General features: G+C 43.0%; 1 protein-coding gene across 5 annotated transcripts in view; it reads right to left on the bottom strand.

Moving 5' to 3' along the window:
- Positions 1-1,385: 1,385 nt before the first annotated feature.
- LCP1 (lymphocyte cytosolic protein 1) overlaps positions 1,386-18,304 on the bottom strand; it is an 83,474-nt gene continuing 66,555 nt past the window's right edge. For all 5 annotated transcript variants that reach the window (XM_072760580.1, XM_072760579.1, XM_072760581.1 and 2 more), the window contains 6 exons: positions 16,848-16,926; positions 16,111-16,225; positions 15,104-15,237; positions 8,721-8,844; positions 5,885-6,009; positions 1,386-3,098 (listed from right to left, as the gene is read on the bottom strand). In XM_072760580.1, the coding sequence (XP_072616681.1) occupies positions 2,966-3,098; positions 5,885-6,009; positions 8,721-8,844; positions 15,104-15,237; positions 16,111-16,225; positions 16,848-16,926 (710 nt within the window). In that variant the 3' untranslated portion in view covers positions 1,386-2,965. The remainder of the gene's footprint in view (positions 3,099-5,884; positions 6,010-8,720; positions 8,845-15,103; positions 15,238-16,110; positions 16,226-16,847; positions 16,927-18,304) is intronic.

Below are 18,304 nucleotides of genomic sequence, written 5' to 3'. Positions count from 1 at the left end.
GCAGATAATTATTCACTGTGACCTTATTTATTGAGGCAAACAGTTAAACAGCCTAAATATCTATTTATAAGCCCTTGGCTGAATGCAGTTTGGGATACCTATATAATAAGATCCTATACCCACTGAAAGGATGGAGGCCGATCTGTATATCCCAACATGGAACAATCACCAAGATATGGTATTAAGTGAAAAAGGCAGGATGCAGAATGATGGCTATGGTATGCTAATATTTGTAATAAAAAGGTCTGCATATGAGTATTATACGACTGACATATTTCTAGAAGGATACAAAAGGAATTAGTAACAGTGACTGCTGACCAGGAGGGGAACTGGGGGATGGGGCGGGGGGAATGGTGGGTTGATGAACCAGCTCTCTGGGGATAAGAAAAAAAACAAAAACAAAAGCCTATTTGTAGAGTTTGATCATAGCTATGGTGTAGACACCTCCATCGTTGCCAATTTCAAGTTAACAATAATTTAGTGATAGGGTCACAAGACTGGCTCCAGTGAGGTGATCGGAGCTGGCTTCAAAGCACACTTCTAGACACAGAGGTGGGAGGGTGGCCTCTCGACAGTAGACACCTTGGTGCAATTTTGATTTCTGATGCCTGATATCTGGATTGACATTTTAATGTAGCAAGTATTTATTTATTTATTTATTTATTTATTTATTTATTGTAACAAACTTTTAAATTTAGAAAAATTACCATGATTAGATTGCGGCATCCCACAATCTAATCTTTTCTTTCCTTGGAAGAGCTGCAGGAACGTTCAGGCTACAAAAGAGCCACTTCCAGAAGGAAGCTGCTGGCAAAGCTGGGACTTGCTGCTGTTGAAGCTCACACACTCGGCTTCCTAGCAGCTGTGTGGTCAGGAGGTAACCACGCCAAAGAGATGCTTCTCATCGACCACAGAGGCTACCTGAGAGGACCCTGCAGGGGAGAAATTCTCCAGCACTCTCTCTGTGCTCCTCCCCCAAAGGGAGGATGGCCAGGCCAGGGAGCCCACATCAGACCCTGCCAGCCAAGAAAGATGCCTCTTTCCGTCTCACCGGAAGCCATCCTGCACCAACCCCCACATCTGGTCATGGTTCACAACTGGGCTCAAAGTGTCTAACTCCAGCTTACTTTTCTGTTTTGCAGCCAAAATATTTTTCCTTAGACTGTTTCCTCTGTCACAAGCTCACCTCACCCTTGTTTATCACACCTGCCAGTTTCCTGAACCTCCATCTTTCCAGGTCAACCAGGCACAACGCCAGGCCTATTTCTAAAGCCTTGCACCATGCCTGCCACATGTTAGGCACTCGGTGTGTGTTAGCCGGAGGGAGTCACCAATAAGTTACGCCGAGTTCTAATGACACTTGCCAAAGGAAACATCCAAAGACATGACATAAATGGAACATTTTTATTTGGAGACATCTGGAGCATTATTTTATCTTCATTTTCTATTAAGCCAGGAGCAGTCTTCCTGGAGCCAGGTGGGGGAGAATCATGTGAGGCTACATTAAGTTCGGTCCGAGACAAAGCCAACCACTTTGTATTCAGATGCAGCAGAAATACTGATTACGCGCTAGAAGAGGCCACATTTTGGCTTCTCGAACCTGCTGCCGAGGAATAGATCCAGGGTGAAGCATTGCAATTCCTTTGAAAGATGGCTACGAGAGTCTAGTGTTGGTTCACAATGCTCTGCTGCTTCTTAGCCTCCGGCAGGTTTTCATGAAAATTGTATATACTCTGTTAGGGCTCCTCGAACTCACACTGCTCCTCTGGTTTTGTTTCAGAATCCTTTAAATGTCTTGTGTATATGACTCTGTGTGGGTGTGTGTTGTTGGGGGGCAGGGGGTGAGGTGGGGGCGCTGCTCATTGGCACCTGTTGCTCCCTCGAGCTTGGGGGTGGCAAAAAGCTTCTATACTACCCAAAAAAGTAAACATTGATAATATGGCCTTGCAGCAGTCAGGGGCACTAAGATCTAAGAACAAGTGAGAAGCGGAGCCGAATTGCTTCCAGTCACCAGTTAGCCACACCACAGTAGAGAGGTCTGAGGAGCAGGCCTAAGGCACCGAGGGGCAGCGGCCTGGAGGAGAGCCACTTTGTTGTGGCTCCACACTGTCCCCTCGTGGAACAAGGCTCAATTACACCCTCCTTGGGGGTAACCTGCCTGGAGGTTAAGAATCTCCCTGAAGGCACAGTATTCAAGATGGTAGACCTGATCTGGGCACAAATCCTAAAAGAACAGAAGCTTCCTGTGTGCTGACAAAACTTAGGCCATTTGGGACTCTCGTTCTGAGGAAAGGCTCTGATGAGGTCTTACTTTTGCGAGTCACCAGGGACTCTCGGGACCCCAACAGCCTGACCCATCAGAGGCGCCAAATGACCCAGACCTGAGGATGGGCAGCAAAAGTGGGCCACAGAGAAGGCATTGTTCTGAGAGAGCATAAAGCAAAGCCACAGGAGGGTAGGAGAGGCTTGTAACAGATCAAATGCCGGCCTCCAGAAACAGGCTTTGGGACTGGCTTGATGATTCCCAACCCCCGCCCCCTCCGGGGTCTCACCTTGAACCAAAAAGGCAGCCAAATTAAGCCAGGCTGAAATATTGTTAAAATTAATAACACTGCAGCATCTATACTTGACTAATAGCAAAAGCAGGAAGGGTGCCTGGAAGGTAAGGGTGTTTTTTCCCCCCTCTAGGTTTTCAAAGAAGCAATAAATTCAATAATAAAAATAATTTGTGAGAGACTGGGTTGTGGGTTTTTTGTTTTGTTTTTGCAAAGAATGAAGCTTTTTTTTTTTTTTTTTTTTTGCATTCATACAGGAGAGGCTACCTGGCTGGACAAACATACACTTTTTGGAATCCTGTATAACGTCACGGAGTTGAAAACTGGAATGGCTTGAGCGGTCTCCGTGCTTCCCATGGGCATCCCATGCTGAGCAGTCAGGAGTGTGCGCGTCGCCTCCCCACTGGGACTTACACCCTCTTCATTCCTTTCCCCATGAGGCAAGCAAACACGGTCATGACCATTTTGGGATTCACTTCGACCAAGTCTTCTGGAAGAGCATATACTCTGGCCCCAATTTTGCGGGCCATAGAGATGGCATATCTAGAGGGAGAGAAGAGGAAGAATGAGAAGAGCCTGAGCCACAGAGTATGAAGGGGACCCCTCAGGAGCATAGGCACGTGGTTCCACATACCACATACCATGCAGCTCTCACTCCTGGGACAGCCGGGGGAGTCATGGCATCCCCTCACTCCTGTGGGCCAATCTCAGCTCAACAGAGCTCCTGACTACTGGACGTGCTGCCTAGACTCATGACAAGCACCACATTTATTACTTGCCCTTAAAGAACCCCTCTAGCTCTTGCTACGTTTGATGCCTTCGCCATGAGTCTTCTCTTGGGCTTTAGAGCAGCAGAGAAAGTCCTGGAACTGAACAAGAATGTGCGCTGGGAAAAGTTTGCAGACCCCACGTCAACTACAGCAAGGAGGAAAAGGAGGAGGGTGCGTGTGTCATGCTTCTACCTTGCACGCAGGTTTTACTCTTCATTCCATTCCAATCCTTGCCCGCACAGGCATGTATGTATTTATGTCACTAAAATACCCAAAGAGCCAGAGTTTTAGAGGACACATTTTTCACATAAGGTTATCATAGCTCCATTGGAATATTTTGCTGTATTTTTAATTATATAAAGGTAATTTTTATGAGTGGTAATCTGTTTCCAAACGAGCCCCCAAGACGACCTGGCAGTTCTTTTATTCACCTCATTTATTATCTGGTAACCTCTTACAACGACTGCTCCAGAGATTCTCCGTTCTACCCAAGGCCCCATTACGTCCTCTGCTGTTAACTAACTTTATTCCTCCTCTGCTGATCATATGAGGAGCACCAGGCAAGCGTAGTCCCCATTCTTTCTCCTGGCCCACTTCTCAATCACCTCTTCTCTAGCAATTATTAATGATATAAAAATGTACTTTCTCTGTTATAAAATATAAAGGGAAGTTGTTGAAGAATTAGAAACAAGAGCTTCAAAAAAATCATGCAAATCTTGCCACCATGACATAACCATTTTTAGCATTTGGTATAATTCCTTCTACTCATTTTTTTTAAGCAATTTTATACCACGCACTTAGAGACTAGTGCTTGGGAGGCTGGGCTCTGAAGTCAGATTCTGAACAGTAGCTGAATCACTTAGTAATTATAAGACCTTGGGCTCTGCAAATTAACTGAAGAAACTAAGTTCCTTAAACCTAATCACATTTTTCTTAAGGAATTAGATGCAAGGTTTTTTTTTTTTGGGGGGGGGGGCTTTTTTGGCCTTTATTTAAAATTCTAGGTCTTCATATGCATTCTTCCGTCTACCTGGAGGTATTCTTTCTGCCTCCTTCACCCGTCTACCTCTACCTCTTTCTTACTTGTCTTTTCAATCCATCTCATCTTAGATTTTATTAGCTCTGTAGAGCTTTGTTTCCCCCCCTGTCTCTTCCATTGCATCACGGATCCCCCGTCTATCCCATGCATCTATTGTAATTACCATTTATAAATTCCAGCATACAAGGAACTCAGGCTCCCCCCCGCCCCCACCACTTTCCCAAACTGGGAACAGAAAAAAGAATACTGTTGAGGTTATACACACACACACACACACACACACACACACACACACACACGGCTTCTGGGCACTATTCAACTTCTTAATTCCAGAACTTTGTGAGGGATTGAATTGTGATCCCCACCCCCAAAGATAAATGGACGCCCTATCCCCTACTAAGTCAGAGTATGGTCTTCTTTGGAAAGAAAGTTGTTCAGGTTTAATCAGTTAAGCCAAGGCCATGTTGGAGTAGAGTGGGGCCCTCAGCCAACACGACTAGTGCACTTAACAGGAGACACACACACACACACACACACACACACACACACACACACACCAGAAGGGAGACAGCCATGTAGAGTCACAGACACATAGGCGAGGTCATATGAAGATGGAGGCAGAAACTGGAGTCATGTATTTATGAGCCAAGGACTTCTGACCACCACCAGAAGCCAGGAGAGGGACAAGGGACAGATCCCCCCACCCCAGCCTCAGAAAGACCAACCCTGTCAACATCTCGATCTTGTGCTTATACCTCCACAACTGGGAGAGAATACATTGCTGTTGTTTTAAGCTGCCCTGTTTGTAGTATTTGGTTATGACAACTCTAGGAAATAATGCAACCTGCTCGGAGAAAAGCACCACTCCAGAGTATAGGTCAGGAAACTCTCCACAAAACACTAAGTGGTAAATATTTTAGGCTTTGTGGGCTTTGTTACAACGACTCAACTCTGCCCTGTAGCAGGGAACCAGCTGCAGAAAATATATAAATGAATATGCATGGCTATTCTAATAAAACTTTATTTATAAAAGCAGACAATGCTCCAAGTGTGGCTTATCAACTGTAGTCTGCTGCCCCCCAACTCTACATGGTGGAGCTGCCCCCAAGCAGTTGCTCCTAAGCTGGTAAAGACTTTGGTCTTGAACCCCAGTCCTGCCCATTCATATCCATGGATAGTCATAAATGGGGTGTTTATGTTTGGGCCTGGCATGTATTCCTTTACTTAGGAAGTCTCTCATAGATTGCAACTGGGTAATTGGTTTTATGAAACTATAGGCTTGCTTATCGATTGGAAGAATATTCTTGTGTTCTTTGTCTTGCTTCCATTCTTACGCTAGGAGTCTTAAACGGCTATTGCACAACATCTAAAATAATGGTGATGGGACACGGCAAGTAATGAGAAGAAAAAGCAAATGGTGCATCAACTGTTTGTGCAAAAGGCACAAGAAATAGACTTTATAGCTTTCCCGTTGCCAGCTGGGTCCTCCCCCCTCCCTGGACTCAGGTGTATTTACATACTTGGCATTGTTGAGTTTTTCTTCATCATTCAGGTTTTCTGTCTTCAGAAGGTCATAGTTGATGGAACCCGGTTGAATGGCATCAATGAGATCCAGCACAGGCAGGCTGGTGCTAATCTTCGGGTCCTGCATAGAGAGAAAGGGATGGTTTCATCAATAGGACCCCAAATTACTCCTGTTCAGCTCAAGGGAGGTGGGGTGGCTCTCTCCTCTTAAATACAAAAGATCACAACCTGGTCTGGGAAATGCCACAGTGTTCCACATGGTGTCTTAAGTCAACCGTGGTTTTGATAGGGTGCCACCAGCTTCCAGTGGGCTCAGCAAGTGGAGGAAACCCATTGTCTCCCAACAGTCAAGGAGTCATTGTCACACTGGGAATGGAAGGAAGTTTGTACAACATCCCAGAGCTGACTGGCAGGGTTTGTGGTGAGGGCTCATCTGGGCAGGAGCTTCAGCATATGCTCCTTGGAGACTCGAAGGAAAGAACAGAGTCTGTGAGTTATAGCAGACGTGTGATTAAGTCAATGACCGTAACTGGTACTTGTTGGTGCCTCACGGTTTGCCCAGAACTTCTTGTCGCCACAAGCCTCAGGTGTAGGCATCTATCTCATCTTAACTGACAGGGAGTCAAGGGAGTTTCTGAGGTTAAATGACTTACTGATAACTGGTGGAGCTGGGATTTGAACCTAGGTACCCCGACTTAAAATTCTGGGCTCTTTCTTTGGCATGGTAAACATCTTCATGCTCACACGTAGAGCTGTGAATGCTCCCATCTGCTCTCCCCTCCCCTGGGGACTGTGAGTGCACACGTGGAGAGGCAACTGCACATCAGCATCGGGGCCCAGGCAAATCCAAACACACCTTGAAGGTCTAAATCAGAATGAATACTTATCAAGAAACAAGCGAGGTCTCTAGCATTGGTCCCCTGCAAGGTGCTAGGTCTCTAGCATTGGTCCTCTGGCTAAGGAGAATAATATTTTTAGAAAATATAATGGGTCCATTTTTTTTTTAATGGATCCGTTTTTATTTACTCCTTGATAATGTGAGAACTATTACAGGAATAAAATCCTTATGCAGTTGTAATCTAATTTCCAACATTAGCCTGAGCTTCTGTCTCCATAGAACCTTTTGAAGAGCCACGGGGGAAACAAAGTGGAGGGATCTGAGTCTGGCCTTCTCTCCTACTTTCTGCCCACAGTCCTGCCTGCAGACAGGCAGAGACAGCTGGCAACTGGCAACGTTCAGAGCTGAAGAGGGGACCAGGACTATTTCCAAAACAGTTAATCAAGAATGAATTGTGTTCATTTTTCTTTTTTTTTTTAGGGTTTCACTTAAAAGTAACATGGGGCTAATTTGACATTTTCCTTTGGTGCTTTTTTTTTTTTCCCTTGATCAACTCTACAATGACTGTGAGGAGACAGGAGAAAATCAGCCTAGAGCGACCCAAGGAGTAAGAGAGCTGTCAAACATTCTCCAGAGTGAGTCCCCACGAGAACACCCCAGAAGCCACAGGGTGACCTAATGGGCTGCGGTGGCAGCTATTCTACCGAGACATTGCCCGCCCTGGGCTAGCACCCCGATGGCTGCATAGTAATGGTGAAGTGACCTATGGATACACACTGCTCTGTGATCTCACCCCGCAGGTAAAGGTGCTTTCCGCTCACTGATGGATCATCTCCTGCCATTACTAGCTGTAACCTCCATTACTTGAGCTCCAGTGTCCTTACCTAAAAATGAGGTAAACAGTACAGCTGCCTTTACAATGTCTGTGGGATGACATGGGGCTTACACACAAGGAGCCCCTTAGCGCTCAGGGCATGTTTCATATTGATAATGCTCCCAGATTTAGCCTGTTGTCTGCTTTTATAAATAAAGTTTTATTGGAACACAGCTGTGCCCATTCATTTGATATATTTTCTACAGCTGCTTCCTTACTATAGCAGCAGAGTCCAGTAGCTGTGACAGGAACCTGCCCTTCCAACTCTTTTTCTGGGGGGTGCGGGGAAGAACTTGCTCATGCCTCTACTCCTATCTCTCTGCTCAGCTCTCCAGACTGAGGGTAAGTTGGAGGAGAGAGAGTGGTGGACATGATCTGTGATGAGCTCACAGGGAGTGGACGTTCCTAGCACAGCACAACTCAGAAATACCATCTGCTCTCTTTGGTGGGGTGAAATTTTCATTTTTTTTCTTGATTTTGAAGCAGAAGACAGAATCATGACAAAGCCTCACCAGTCATGATCATACAAACTCTGACGGGGTCCCTCCCCCTAATTTCTGACCTTTAAACCAAAAAAAAAAAAAAAAAAATTAAGATGGCACAGATGTTATGACATGAATCAAGTGTGCAAGTCCCTAGAGGAAGGATACAGCTAATGAGTTAGGAAACATGAATTAGGAAATTGAATAAAATATAATGCTGGTTTTAATAAAAATGGGATTTGGATACAAGTACACAACTGTTTTTCCCTGAAAAAAAAATTCACATGGGAGATCTTTTATAGCCTTTTACATTCCACCACCATTATAATAATCTGAGTCATGAAACTGTGTGTATTTAAAAAATATTATTGTATTTTATGTTACTTTGAAAAACGCCTAAAATCATGTGTTAAAAATGATGGGTTTTTAAAATTAATTATTACAGGAGCAAGTGACAGGAAATTTGTCAATGAAATAGCCTGTGAACACCAAAACAATAATGGGTCATTCAAGCAAAATCAAAAATGGGGGGGGGGGGCTCAGATACCTCACACTGAAGGTCACTTTAAAATAGAGTGAAAACAATAAAGATAAGCATAGAGCTCAGGTGGCCATGAGCAGTAGACTCCGACTTTTACCTTGAAACTAGAGATGGATGAACTTTTCTCCGCTTCCTTCAATGTTTCATTCACCCAGTTGACAATAATGTCATCATTGACCTTCTGTCCGCCTCCAATTTCTTCAAGAATATTCAGCGTGTACCTGAACAAAATCAAGAATGATTTCTGGAGAAAAATTGCTAAGGAATTTAAAAACACAGAAAGTAGCCAGGCTAGAAATGTTCTTTTCTTCCTAGGTATGCCACAGAAGATAGCCTGGACACCATTACACTGGGGGGGGGGGGGGGGGGGGGGATAAAGTAAGATAACAACAACATTATTTCCTTTTAGAACAATTTGAAATGTAGCATTGTGGTTATTATCATGAGATGCAGAGCAAATAAGCGCTGTCATTGCTCTGGGTAGGAAGGGAAAGCAGAAGACAGAGAGGGAAAGGAAAGCAAAGCAAAGGATTCAAACCAGTGACGCTTTTCTTAAAGGAACCATAAAAATGGAGGCACCATTCAATGCTAGAAAAATCCCAGGGGCCAACATAATAAATGAAAAAATATAAAAGAGTTTCCTTTGGGGACCCCTGGGTGGCGCAGTGGTTTGGCGCCTGCCTTTGGCCCAGGGTGCGATCCTGGAGACTCGGGATCGAATCCCACATCGGGCTCCCGGTGCATGGAGCCTGCTTCTCCCTCTGCCTGTGTCTCTGCCTCTCTCTCTCTCTCTGTGACTATCATGAATAAAAATTAAAAAAAAAAAAAAAAGAGTTTCCTTTGCATATCATGAAAGTAGAAATATTAGGAATGCACAGACCAAGTTAATCTCTAGCCTGAGCGTTAAGAATCACCTTCGATGCCTACTGTTCATGAGAATTGGGTTTTGGGGGCAAAAGATTAGAAAGATGCTTCAAGCTAGTGTGCTAGGTGCATAAACAGAATGACTTTCTTGCAGGGAAAGCAAAGAGAAAGTCAAGATGAGAAATGCTTAGCTGGGCCCAGCGATGGGACCAAACACTACGGAATTAATGGGTATAAGTGGGATGAGTCTCAGGTAGTTTTTCAAAATAATCCTATCCTAGAAAACAGCCCTAGTTTTGATCAATTCATAAAGATGAGGTTTCGTGGCATGACTGGTTTCTTGTTTCTTGCTAGCAAGCATGGGGGTTGAGTTATGGGCATTCACTGTGACAATTAAGCATTTCTGGTGGCCCTGGTAAGAAAAGACAGGTTAGGACATGCTTCACCTCTCATGTCCATATACAGCCTCCTGGGACAAATGGAGCCCCAACTGCTAGAGGCTCCACTCACCTCGGGGGGGTGGGGGGATTCTCACTTCCCTTTGTCAGGAGGCCCATACTGCTTTGTTGACAGGGTCGGGGCCAAGGGCATAAAGACTATTTTGAGCTAAAAGCAATCAAAACCCAGCAGATCCAGGAAAAGCTCTTTACCTCCCTCCAGTCCTGCCAAAAAGGACTTAAATCGAGGACCTGCTCCAGAAAGAGTCATACACTTAGATAATTGCATTTTACACGAACCAGGTATGGCAGACAGAGAGGAACCTAGCAAGGCCTGTGTGATCAAAGTCCTCTATGTCCCAAAGTCCTATGTCCCATGAGTGGCCCACCAAACATTGGTTTACCAAACATTTACTCTTCCATCTTTTGTGAATCACATTCCTTTCATTCGAAGTCCCAGACCCTTACCCCGTCTCCTTAGTTCAGAACGATGTACAACTTCATTTTGCCTGATCATCTTTGGAATTTCCATGTCTGTGTGGATTCTTGTTCATACAAAATTAAATCTCATTTTCTCCTATTAATCTGTCTCATGTCAATTTGATTCTTATGCTGGCTACAGGACCCTGAAAGGCAGTGGAAATTCTTCCTCCCTGAAAACGCTCTCCAGTGGATAGAAGCTAGGGAAGAAACTGGGACACACAGGGTCACATCTACACAAAAGTCTATCTGGGCAAACACAAAAAGCCACCAAGGAACACAGAAACTTGGAGACATACAGTAAATCATGGAGGCAGCTGACTGCACTCAGGGGTCTCAGCAGGGGCCCTCACGCTGGATTTTGTGAGTACAAAATCGCCCTCCCCAACCTCAAGGGAGGTGTGGCAGGGGAATCCTATACCCATACCCGCCTGAAAGTACGACGGTAAACACAAAGGGAAGAAAGGATGGAATTAGGTTGGAGTTTCAACTCTGGACAGTCCACTCAGCATGAACTATAGATTCAAAATTTTAAACAAAAATCAATTTGGCCCATGTCTACCTAGGATTTTCCTTGTGAGACAATCACTCTGTCCCATCAACTATGTTTTGGGGCAACTGGAACCCCCACACAGGATCCCAGTATCACTGGGTGTCTGCAAACTGTGCTGCGCTGAAAAACCGTCTGTCACAGTGCAAGGGTGTCGTAAGCCCCAGCTTCAGCCAGTGCCTGATTCAACAAAAGAGGATTGATGAGGTCTGCATGTGCAGCGCTGGAGGGGCTGCGATTATTACTTGCTTGCTTTCCTGCTTTCCAATGCTTGTTTGATTTATTTAACATGTGGCCCGGAGGGACAAACCTCGCTGTTCTGTTTTGCAAGGACCTATCCCAAATTCACCATCCACAGCCTGTTTGATTTGGGGTGAGTTCCTCATTTGCCTGCCTCTTTGTTCATCTGCCGGAGCTTGACATTGCTGTCTGCCTGTAGCTTACTTGTTTCTAGCTATTGTCTCCAAATTTATACACACACTATTTGCCAGCTTTCTAATCTGAGAGCGATTTCCAGGCTACTGAAGAGGAAAGGGAGGTTTCAGCACACATCTCTCATTTGTTCTTAGGGGGGTGGAAATGACATGCCATTTATTGTCCAGATAAATGACCAAATTAGCACATCCGATGAAATAAATTCCAGCTAGAACTAACTCTAAATTTAATAGATCTGTTAATGTGTGGCCCACAGAGAAAAAAAAATCCCTTCTGGTGGCATTTACATAATTATTAGTCATTCCATCGCCTTCAACAGTAATGTATTTCTCTGCCCACTTTTTCATATGCACCATTCTTGGGTAAGCACTGGTAAGAAATGGGACCTATTAGCCAGGTAGGGACGCAGCTACAGTGTAGACCTTATTGTATATATACAAGCCGTAAAGTACATCAGGCCACATTTCTATAACCTATACAGAACGAAAATGATATTACAAGGTGATTTTCAGATATTATGAAATTCAAAATGGCATAGAGTTGGCCTGAGTTTTTCTTTTTTTATCATTAAAACAGAAAATGCTAAAGATTATTTTATATTCAAACCCAAAAGTCAACTTAACCATGGCAACTAAAAAGACTTATTTTGTTTGTTAAAGCAATCAGTAGCCCAAGTCATCTATTAAGAACTAAAACACACGTGAAAGACAATAGAGAATAGCTCATACATGTTTCTGAAAATATACTGGTAAGGCAGCCCTTAGGGACTGTCAGTGACCTTCTAGATGGATGCAGCAAGATAGAAGATGGGGCTGAAGTTTCTTTAGTTCTGGAGTTTTCTGTGCCAGAAGAGCCTTGTGACACCTGCCTTTAAACTTCAAGGAGAGCCCAGTTCAGAGATGGGTAGTAGAGCGCTATACTTGGGGAAGCAAGTGTGAATCAGGTAGTGAACTCCATTATGATCACTTCTGACTGAACCACATCACCTGGAAACACTGACATATTTCCTTTGAGGACCATTATGAATGTCAGGATCCAGAGACAGTGGCTTGGGAATGAAACTGAAGTCCTAGAGACACTACACACCTTGTCTTTGCCATTCACTTGTGAGACATCATGTAAAATGACATGTGGTTTCTGGAACTTCCTTCCAGATAGAAAATGAATTAAGTCACAGTAACATAGATTCTAATTAAGGGATGTAATATTTCTACCTGGTCAAGGCCACCAGTATAGAGGGAAAGAGTGAAGCATTTAAAAGTAAACTATTTTATACTTAAAGATTTGCTATGTTAAATTTTTCCCAAGCTCGTGCTTTTGTACCAAAAATCATTTACTTTTCTTTTTTATTTAAGATTTTATTTATGTATTAATGAGAGAGGCAGAGACACAGGCAAAGAGAAAAGCAGGCTCTTTGCGGGGAGCCCGATGTGGGACTTGATCCTAGGACCCCAGGATCATGACCTGAGCCGAAGGCAGACGCTCAACTACTGAGCCACCCAGGTGCCCTCATTTACTTTTCTTATAATTTATTTTCTATTTATATATTACATTCTACCTTGTTCAAACGGCATTGCCACATGGCTTCCACATTAATCAAGTGTACATTTAACTCTAAAAGCTATCTAAAATTGTCTCGTGAAAAACTAGCAGGAAATTCTGCTTCTAGCCGTGGTGTGGTAACAGGGACCAGCCTTGCTTTTCTGCCTTACACACCCAAACACAATGAAAAACATATGGAACAATGTTGCTCAGACACTGGACAACAGTGAGTGTAAAACAGTGGTCCCTGAAAGAAGGAAAGCAAACCTGGTGGGCCCTAAGATTGTTCCAGCTTATTGCATGAAGAGTTTCCAGGCTACAGTGCAGAGAGAGAGAGAGAGAGAGAGAGAATGAGAGAGAGAGAGAGAGAACACCCAGAGTATAGCAGTCCCCCTGAGCTGAGAGGACAGGATTGAGAACTCAAGGAAGTGAAGGTGTCTGAAATTTGTGGAGCAGAACACTAGAGAGGAGAGAGCTGCCTGGAGAGGAAAGCATCATCTAGAAAGAAAGCTCCAGACATCCTCAGAGGGTTTGTCCCAAGTCTTTAGCTGAGGTTTACTCAATGCATATGTGTGAGCAAAGCACCAGAGACTGTGACATACTCAGAGGAGATTATCTCAGTATGGAGAGACAAAATTAGCTCAAGACTAATTAAAGTTTTAAGTAAGCCTCAAAAGGATCAGACCATGCTTAAGTTACTTAACTGCATCCCAGGACAAAATTCAAGAATATTTAAAGGAATACAGAAATATCAGCACACAGGAAGATGGAATTCCACAATGCCTCACATACAATAAAAAATTAGTAGGCATGCAAAAGAAACAGTAAAATATGACCCATAATGAGGATAAAAATCAATTAATAGAAACAGACCCAGAAATAACAGGACTATAATTATGTTCTGTATGTTCAAGAAGGTAGAGGAAAGAGACACAGGAAATACCGAAGAGATCTGGCTCAAATTTTTATGCATGAAAACTGTGTCTGAGATAAAAAAATATACACATTAGATGGGATTAATGCAAGATTAGATATTACAAAAGAGATTAGTGGATTTGAAGACAAATCAATATTGATCCCAAATGAAACAGAAAGAGGAAAAATAAAATAGAGGGGGGAAATTGAATAGAGTGTCAGTGAACCTTGGGACAACCTCAGATGACCAAATATGTGTGAACCTGGAGTCCCCCCAAAACAAATGGGGGAGGGGAGTACAGGAAATATTTCTGGGGAAATAAAGACCAAAAGTTTTCCACATTTGATGAATACTACAAACCCTCAGACTCAAGAAGTTCAACAAACCTCAATCATGAGAAACACCAAAGCCCATTATAATCCACTTGCTTAAAACTAGTGATAAAGAGAAAAATCTAAAAGTAAGCCAGAGAACAACAGACATACTATACCATAGAACAAAGATAAGAATGACAACAGATGTATCATTGGAAACAATGTAAGCCAGAAGGCAAGGAACACTATCTTTAAAGAACTGAAAGAAAAAAAAAAAACTATCAATCTAGAAGTCTACAGTTAGAGAAAATATCTTTCAAAAATGAAAATGAAATAGACTTTGTAGACAACTAGAAGCTGAAATGCTTCCTCACCAACAGATCTGCACAATTTGAAATATTTCAGATCTGATACACATGGAAATCTGTAACTACACCATGGAAAGGTAAGCGCCAGAAATGGCAAACGGGTAAGTATAGCACATTTTCCCCTTGTTTGGAAATCCTCTTTAAAAGATAATTGTTATTTACAAAATTTACAAAAATATAAAAATAAAAGGTTGGAAGAAGAGATGTCATGCTAAAATTAATCAAGAGAAAGCAAGAGTGGCTATACCAACATCAGAAAAAGTAGATTTCAAAGAAAATATTACCAGGAATAAAGAGGGTCAACGCCATAATGAAAACCGGATGATTCATTAAGAGGACAAAACCATCTGAGATGTTTAGGAATCTAATAACAGAGTTTTACAATACCTGAAAGAATACTTAAAGACCTGTAAGGGAAATAAAAATAATGGGAAAATAACAAAACACTCCTCTGGTTTTAAGTTTAGCTTAAAATATCATCCTGCTGGTTTAAATCACATTCCTGACAATTTGCTGGTATTTTTCCAGGTCAGTAATATCCTCAATAAAAGGTCATTTCCCTGAGTTACATTACCTTCTCATTAGCTGCCAAATCAAGGCCAGTGTGAGAGTGCGGTTTCCTTCATTGAGATCTTGTCCCCCGATGCCAACCAGGGAAAACTTAGCTTGATTCTTCCCCAACTCCACTGCGTAGTTACAGTTCTCCAGCTGTCAATGAGCAAGAAGGAAAACACTGTAATGCCATCATGTCTGTCGTGAGAGATACCAGATAAGAGAACAAAATGAAATAAATATTGTCAGACCGAATGATCTCTTAAATCTTGCCTGATTCTAGGATTCTAAACTAGTCAAAGAATTTTCCGTCTTTTTTTTTAAATAGAACCCCTCACTTCCACCAAAAAAAAAAAAAAAAAGAAATTCACAGTGTTCTCTAAGTGCAAAACCAAAATGAATTCATTAGTATGAACACTGGCTCGGCTCTCTCGCACTACAGAGGGCCCTGCTCAGTCACCTGCCCATGATATTCCTAAAACAGCGGAATCACGGAGATTGTCATGGAAAATCTGGATTCTTCGTCCTACATGCACATGTGGGACAGGTATTCCCGCGGCTACACTTGGATCATTAAGAGCCAAAGAGACAAGGAATGGTGAGAAATATTTGTGCCAACCCCACTGCTGCTTTTACAAAACAATGTGTTCCCACTGTGTTGACATTAGACAAACTATTTGTACAAGTCCAACCGTCAGTACAAGGCTCTAATTCTTTAGAAAATTAGAATAAGGATCCTGCTGGTGGAAAAGCAACCCTGCAGCTCTGCTTGCTCTAATTATCTTAATTAGAATTTTTACATCATAATGTTTTAAAGACATCCAACATGGAATTATAAATAAGTAATCAACTGAAGTAATGGACTCACTTTAATGAAACCATTCAGCCTTCTGATTGCGGTGCCATAATTTAATCCCTGGATAAACATTACTTATCTAAGTTTGGCCTCCTAATAAAGTATTCACGGGGAGCTCTCGCAGGCTGGTGACTTCACCTGCCTGTTGGAACATCTGGGGAGTCACTGTTTACCTTCTTCATGTTGCCCCCCAGTTTGGGGTATGGTGGTTTGTTTACTCTGTTCCAATCAACAGGGACTTTAATCTTTTCATAGAGCTGGAAGATGACCAGGGCATCTGCTAAGTCACTGAACAAAAAACAAACACAAGACAATTCTCAGAGAGCTGCCATTCATCAGGGGCCTACAGCGGGCAGGCGCTTCCTTGTACGTCAGAACGAGGAACATTTGCAACAACCCAACAGAACTGGTATTAGCAGCTCCATCTTTGGAGGTGAAGACACTGTGACTCAGAGAAATTTTTTTTTTTTTTTTTTTTTGTGACTCAGAGAAATTGAAGAGACTTACTCTGGGTCTCTCCCAGGTGTGAGCACCTAGGGCCCAGGTGTGAGCACGCTGCCTCCGGGAAAAGAAATAGGGCTCCAACAAATGGCATAGGAGCAACGTCACCCTAAACTTCACATTTTTGTTTTGTGTTGCTTTGCCTGCTTAGGGGCAGGTCACAGGCCTACAACATGTAGTAGATGTGTCTTGTTGCTGGGTCCTGATTTTGTCCTGAGCACAGGGCAAGGGTGATGTGCGGAAGTGCATTCCTCAGCTAAAGAGCCAACACCTGCTGCTCAACGCTCCTCATCAAGATGCACACATTTGTGGAGAAAATCACACGCCGCAGAGATATTTGAAAGAAATCCTGGGGATCTTCCAAGGTCTTGGTGTCGCGCATCAAAGATGAGTCCCCACACGGCCTTACCTGTACAAGTGATTGACTCGAGGGTTAACGCCCAACGAATTCATCCAGTTCCTGAACGTCCGCTCCTCTCTGGTCTCACCTAAGTTAATGAAGACCCATTATCCTTCAGGCCTCCAGAAGATGTGCCTTTTTTTTTTTTTAATGATCAAGGTTTATCTAAAGAGACTATCATAAAAACTGAATGCAAAATGAAAAAACTTAATTCAAAAACCTTAATGGATTTGGATGAGGATTGCTATTCTGGGTTCATTTATTTCTTTTTTATTCTTTCTTATTTTTAAAAAAAGATGTTATTTATTCATGACAGAGAGAGAGAGAGAGAGAGAGAGAGAGAGGTGGAGACACAGGCAGAGGGAGAAGCAGGCTCCCTGCGGGGAGGCCGACGTGGGACTCGATCCTGGAACCCCGGGATCATGACCTGAGCCAAAGGCACTCAACCACTTAGCCACCCAGGTGTCCCTCATTTTTTCTTTTCTATTCCAATTCAGGGAGTGTTTCTATAGCATCTATTCTCCTGTGTGGAGCAGCAGTTCAGAGCTGACCCTCAAAACCTTACATTCTTTCAGGAAAAACAAGACTTTTAGGCATCGAAGCAAGATCACACAAGCCACAGGGCTACACTAGGAGATAAACATATTCACTATTTGAGTTGAAATAGGAGAGAGAATAGTTTGGGAGTGGAGTTTAAGTTTCACTTTATAGGGCTAGTAAAATCTGGACAGGAAAGAGGAGAGGATTTGAGGCAATAGTAAGTGGAAGAGGAGACAGCATAAATAGGGACATAAAAGGAACGACAGGCAAGGTCTGTATTAAAACCATTAGGAATTCATTTTTCAGGCATCTGTGCAATAGTCAGAGATAAGGCTGTCTGGTGTCTGGAACCAGAACTGGGGCCCTCTGAATGCCAACCACCAGATTTTGGTTGATATATTAGACAATGCCAGTCATTATAGGCTCTTTTTTTTTATTACTATAATAAATTCTTGAGCAAGGCAGAGATATAATGAAGGCAGTACTGTGATGTCCCTGGCAGCAGTGTGCAAAATTACTGAAAGGCAATATGCATTTAAATTAAACAAGCAGAGGGGATGGCGTATGGCACGAGCACACAGGCACATTCAAATGCTTGATAAATGGAGGAACAGGCCCCGAAGACCTATTGAAATGGTTGGTGTGTGATTTAATAAGAGTCCAGAAAGCAGTAAGGAAAAACAACAATCTAAAAGCCATTCTGCAGGAAGAGTTATTAGTATTTACTAATTCAGTATATTTAGGGGTGAAGAAGAGGAAAATATCAAAGGGGACCCAGGGTTTCGGTGACTAAAGGAAAAAAAAAGTGGTAGGATTACTGAAAATGGAGAGTTTCTAAAGGAGATGGGTGGGAGGCGGGTAGGGAGAGAGAGGGAGGAGAGATGATCAATTCTGCTTTGTATATGCTGAATTTCAAGTGATAGCAA

This window comes from Vulpes vulpes, chromosome 6, assembly GCF_048418805.1.
Source record: "Vulpes vulpes isolate BD-2025 chromosome 6, VulVul3, whole genome shotgun sequence".
Taxonomy (NCBI): Eukaryota; Metazoa; Chordata; class Mammalia; order Carnivora; family Canidae; genus Vulpes; species Vulpes vulpes.
The sequence above is the reverse complement of the archived record's forward strand: the minus strand, read 5'-3'. Positions and strand labels throughout refer to the sequence as shown.